General features: G+C 42.0%; 1 protein-coding gene across 7 annotated transcripts in view; it reads right to left on the reverse strand.

Annotated features, from left to right (window-relative positions):
- SNX13 (sorting nexin 13) overlaps nt 1-5,724 on the reverse strand; it is a 447,782-nt gene extending 442,058 nt beyond the window's left edge. For 2 of the 7 annotated variants that reach the window (XR_003854523.1, XR_003854522.1), the window contains exon 1: nt 5,452-5,723. Coding sequence is in view for 2 of the 7 variants with exons in the window: in XM_029589035.1 (XP_029444895.1) it covers nt 5,452-5,463 (12 nt within the window). In the remaining 5 variants the exon portion in view is untranslated. Of the gene's footprint in view, nt 1-5,252; nt 5,321-5,451 lie in introns of those variants that run through there. The other 5 variants (XM_029589038.1, XM_029589035.1, XR_003854521.1 and 2 more) reach the window with 4 other exon arrangements.
- Between the last annotated feature and the right edge of the window lie 276 nt (nt 5,725-6,000).

The raw sequence follows: 6,000 nt of genomic DNA on the forward strand, positions 1-6,000 counted from the left end.
TGTAAGGTTTTGTATTCTCACAATTCATTATTCAACTTTACTATGTGGTACAATGTTTCTCAATATGGTACTTTTTCTAATTTGTAAAGAAAATAATGCCAAAAGAAAGTTTGCAGTCTTAAAAAAAAAGCCAAATTTTTGTTCTAACAAGCAATGGAGAAGGGATGTCCAAGTGGTTACAGCAACTGATTGAGAACCAGGGAAACCAGGTTCAAATCCCACTTCCCCCACTGACACTCAATGAGACCTTGGGCAATTTTCTGTTGACACAAATACACACTTAGGAAGTAATTTTCAAAGGAGTTACCCATGTAAATGTACATACTATTGTAGCAATTTTCAAAAGCCCATTTATGTACTTAAAATGCACTTACATGTGAATATTCTATTGGCAATTCAATGGCATATATTGTAGCAATTTTCAAAAGCCCACGTACATGCATAAAGTGCATTTACACGTGTAAAACCCAGTTTTAAGCATGTAAATCCTTTTGAAAATTACTCCTTAGATAATAAGTTCATTAGGGCAGAGACTTATTGTACCTGAATCACTAATAATGTTGGGCTAAAAATCCAAATCAAAAATTAAAAAAAAGATCTTGCTGTATTATTTCAAAAGTACTTACAGCAAATAGAATAATTTGCCATCATGAGTCTAAAAATGGAACACTGCTTCACTAACCTTCATTAGAAATACATAAAAGAATGTGGGGGAAGGACATCTTTAAGAACAGGAAATATAACCATAATAGAAGGGTAAAACATACGGTATATACAAAATATACTAACAAATTCTCAGCCTTTTGGCTTAAACCAAGTATAGTGTCAGACAGGTTTTAAACTATGAGTCGGGGACAATACCTTCTTGGCCTTTTAGTTAAGGCTGAATACAGGGAAGTTAATACCCTGCCACCTGACCTACAGGCCGATACAGTACAGTGCGCTCCGACGGAACGCACTGTTAGCCTGCTATTGGACGCGCGTTTTCCCTTACCCCTTATTCAGTAAGGGGAGGAAAATGTGCGTCCAACCCGCGGCACCTAATAGGGCACTCAACATGCAAATGCATGTTGATGGCCCTATTAGGTATGCGCGCAGGATACAGAAAGTAAAATGTGCAGCCAAGCCGCACATTTTACTTTCAGAATTTCTTCCGGCACCGGGAAAGTGCACAGAAAAGCAGTAAAAACTGCTTTTCTGTGCACCCTCCGACTTAATATCATGGCGATATTAAGTCGGAGGTCCCGAAGAGTAAAAAAAGTAAAAACAAAAAACAAAAACAAAAAAAAATTTGAATTCGGCCTGCGGCTGTCGGGCTGAAAACCGGACACTCAATTTTGCCGGCATCCGGTTTCCAAGCCAGTGGCTGTCAGCGGGCTCGAGAACCGACGCTGGCAAATTGAGCGTCAGCTGTCAAACCCGCTGACAGCCGCCGCTCCTTTTGCCCGTTTCTACCACACCACCTAACTTGAATACTGCATCGCGTGCACCGGCGAGGGGCCGGTGCGCGTGCCGGGAGAGCAGGCGTTCGTCCGCTCTCCCGCGGACTTTACTGAATCGGCCTGCAAATTAGGGACATGCTGATGCAATGACCATTGACAAGGCAGGAATATTTAATTGCCGGTAAAAATAAAATAAAGAATACACAAAAAAAAAAAAGCGAACACTAGAGCATATAAATATAAAACTGCAGAAAGATAACGTGCTTAACTTTGTACCAGTTTCTGTTCACTTAGGGATTCATGGAAACATACAATTTGACCAGGCATACCTAAACTTTTGCACACAACTGCAAGCATTGTTTATTCATGAAGTGATTAGTTTTGGGTGATTACCAGTTATATTTAATTATGGTCACTGACTTGAGAGCATAGTTGTTTAGGCCTTGCTCACTCTAAGAAGTGAAGCCAGACAAAAAAAAAAAGTAGACCCAAGGATTGTTAATCAGGGGTAACTATATATTTAAAGCAGCAGTACTACTAGGAAAGTGGCTTTAGTATCAATTTGTCCTTTATTTGCAAATTTTAACAGACTGAAAATAATGAAAAAGTGAATGTGGCATACACAAAAGTTTGGACCGATAAAATAAGAGGGTAGGCGATCTAAGAAAGCCGTGAGGGCAACAAAGTGTATTAGATGCCAAGTAATGTCCTTTTGGAATCTTTATTAAGGAGACTCGTTCATCCAATATAAGGCCCGACTCAGGCCGAGTTTTGCCCCCAATAGGGCTGGCTCAGTGGCTGTGTAGAAATATCACTTGAGAATGTATGATTATGATCTCATACCATAGAAAATCTGTTTGTGTTTAGAAAGGAGACCTATATGCCGCTTGAATGCACCAAAAGCTTTCTGAGATTTAGCAGACAGTGGAGTAGTACAGCATTGTTTACACAATGATCTGCCTAGGAAAGCTGTCAGAAGAAGCCTTTGCTACAACCTCATCACAAAAGTCATTATCTAAATATGAAAAGGGAAATTTTGAAAAGCCTGAAACTTTTCTGGAACAAAATGCTTTGGACTGATGAATTGAAAAATTGAACGGTTTGATCACAACCATACAAGATCCATTTGGAGAAAAAAGGGTAAAGCATTTGAAGAAAGAACCATCTTGCTAACAGTTAAGCAAGGGAGTCTCCAACTCCTAACCTCTCCCCTTCCCTCTCCCCCCACCTATTTTCCACCTCCTTTTTACCCCCTCCCTCTACTTTAATCCTCCTCTCCACCCATACCTCCCATAAAGTGAATTTTATCAGGACTACATATTGTATATAAAAAAATTTGTATATAAAAATTTGGTTCCCAATCACGTGTATATATACCTCCTTTAATTGTGGATACCCCCCTATATATCAGAATCTCCCCCGCCCCCCGTTTAGATAACCTCTTTCACGTATCCCACTTTGATAATTTTACTTATATAATCTAATCTGTTATTTGTATGTTCTGAATGTTCCTTATTTAATTATGCAATAATTGTAAAGCCTGTTGCTAAGTTCTGTTCTATGTAAACCGACGAGGTGTTCCCAACGTTCGTCAGTATATAAAAGTTATTAAATAAATAAATATTATGTTCTGGGGTTCTGTGGCACAGGAAATAGTGTGCGGGTTGAAATAAGAATGGAACAACTAAATATATATTCTAGAAGCTAATGTCCTACTCAGTGAAGAACTTGAAGCTGAAAAGTGGTTAAATATTAAAAAAAATAATCTGAAACATACCTCAAAATCAACCATGAAGTACAATACCTACAGGAAAGAAAGTTTTTGGAATGGCCTTCACTGTCCCCAGACTTAAATATTATTGAAAATCTGTGGGGAGATCTCAAACATGCAGTGCTTGCAAACAGACCTAAGACTACTTCTAGGCTAGAAGAGTGGGAAACAAATTCAAAAAGCAAGAACGGAAAGACACTTATCTGGCTACAGAAAACACTTGAGAACTGTCATTTCTGCTCAAGGAGGTGTTACATAGTACTAACAAAGGGTTACATATTACTAACAAAGGGTATCCAGACTTTTGCACATGCCATATTCACTGTTTTATTATTTACAATCTGTTAAAAATCAGCAGATAGTAACTTTGCATTAAAAAATCTAGAAAGATGTCATGTATAACTTTATACAGTAACTATGCAGAGGTTGTCATTTCTGTCTACACAGAAAATCAAACATACAATTTGATCAGGGGTGCCTAAACTTTTGCACACACCTGTATTTAATGAAAGTGTTATTTTCCTTCAGTGATTTGACAATTCAAAACTACAATAAAAGAAATATAGTGCTGGCATCTAATGATTTAAAAGTTATGTCTTCAGTGAAAACAATTATATTTTTCTAAATCTTGTAAATTTAGCACAAAATTTAACGCTCAGCCTGTGAGAACTCAAATATACCTGCTCTCTGGGCCCGACATAACAAGGTGTGTACTGAAATTCAGTGCTGTTTCTTTAAGCACATGTTTAACTTCCGATTCAGTAAGCTAATGGTATGCTAAAGCAGAGGAGTTAAAAAGTGTGTTGACTGGAAAATGTGAACACAAACCAGAGTTAAAATCAGCCTTCAGCCTTTTGCATAGGCTGAGTACATGTTTTAACTTAGGAAATGACCTGGAAGCACAAATAAGTGCAGTGAAAGTACAGCTCTGGTACTTTTCCCAAGCAGCAGAGGAAGTAAGATATTTTGCTGTAGGTCAGTGTTTCTCACTGCCCTGCCTCCCCCAGTGGTCACAGCTCACAGTCTCGGACTTCTCCCCAGAAGCAGAGGGGCAACTCCAGCCCCTCAGCTCAGGTCCTTTCCGGAAAGTACATCTGTGCTAATTCTTCTCTCTCCAAGGGTCAGGAGAGCAGGAGTTTGCAGAGGTAACAGTTATAACATTAGTTTATCAGATGGAGAGGAAGGGAGATTTAGGTGCACAAATCACATTTTGTGCAGATAAATCCAGAGTGCAGGTCCTGGCATTACAATCTTCTGATCGGTACCACACACTAACACTGGAAATTTTGCTCTGCCACTGACAAGGAGTCAACTTTCCATTGTTAAGAAAACATGAGTTAAACCTGCCCACCTCTCTGCAGTGGGGATAATTAATTAGTATGGGATTTTCATAGGAGGGCACTAACTTATGTACAAAATGTCTTGTACCATCAACAGTGAAATCTGCACACAAAAAATGTGCACACTGCTGAGCATACCTTATTATATCGACCCCGCTGTTATATTAATACTGTTTAGGCATATACACTTACATACTTTCAATCTACTAAAGAATGCCTTCTTCACCTAGACTCACTAGTGTGAACACAAGCAATAGAAGATCCAAGCGTAAGCAGTAAACTCTACATTAATCCCAGAATAAATAATCACACTGCTGGATTAGTTATTGCAGGGTTAACTAAAATGGATTTAATACACCTAAAAAGTTTTGCAGTCCGCTCTAGGAAGAAGTCTGAACAAGAATAGAAACATTCAACCCACGTTAAATTCAGAGGTTCCACACCGTGAAAGCATCAGTGAGCGCTGACAGTTTAACTAATCCAAAACTGAATAAACACTACATCAACTAATTCAAGAACTGAAGAGTCTGCGCGTTAAAATAGTAATACTATTTAGTAAGGGATCCACGAGGACTGCCACCTCAGATCACATCCAGATACCCTCCACCAGCCCGGGGATTTCGCGTGAGAGAGAGCAGACGGCCTCTTCCTGGCAGCTCTGCCCCCCACACTCAGCAAGCATCCCTCGCCAGCACTCACCTGGCCGCTTGTTTACAGGCTCGCGTCCCGCCTCCGTCCTCCCCGGACAAGCGGCGGGAGACAGGAAGAGGGGCAGCAACAGCACTGCCGCCCCTCCCCCCGCGCGGGTGGGCAAGGGGGGGGGGGCGGAAGCTTTCGCTATGCACTCCGGTCCCCGCGATTCCCTCCGCCAAAGGGGCCAGACCACCGTTCCTCTTACCTCTGCTAACATTATTAGTCCGACGCGCTGCTTGATCGCCCCTCCGCTCCCGGCTCTAGCCGCTCCGCATGGTACGGGAGGCTCGGGAATGCCGGTCCGGCGCTCGCTGTCACCGCCCAGCGCTTTGCCTCACTGCTTGTCCTGTCCCGGTCCCGCTGCAGCTCCCTCCAGAAAATCCGCCATCTTGGGGAAAGTTACGTCCTGCCCGCGACCCAACCCTGATGCGTCTTCCGATTGGCTACGAGCCGGACTGGTGACGTCGGCGGCCCCATGACCGTTTCCATAGTGCCATAGAAAGAGTGGCGCGCGGGGGTCTTCTATAGGGCAGCGCAGGCAAGTTCCGATGGGATGTTGGGGCGCGCAGGGGATGGCGTCACGTGATCCAAGTGTGGGTTTTGGATGGGTTGGGGGCTCTCACTTATCGAATGCTTGTAGCATAAATTGCTGAAATGCAGAGGATTACATTGCTGTTTGCACTCCGGTACCGGTCTGACTCTATTTCAGACTCAGTGGGGAGCCGTGCTTGTGTGAAACATTGTTTAAAAAAAA

This window comes from Rhinatrema bivittatum, chromosome 2 (genome assembly GCF_901001135.1).
Source record: "Rhinatrema bivittatum chromosome 2, aRhiBiv1.1, whole genome shotgun sequence".
Taxonomy (NCBI): Eukaryota; Metazoa; Chordata; class Amphibia; order Gymnophiona; family Rhinatrematidae; genus Rhinatrema; species Rhinatrema bivittatum.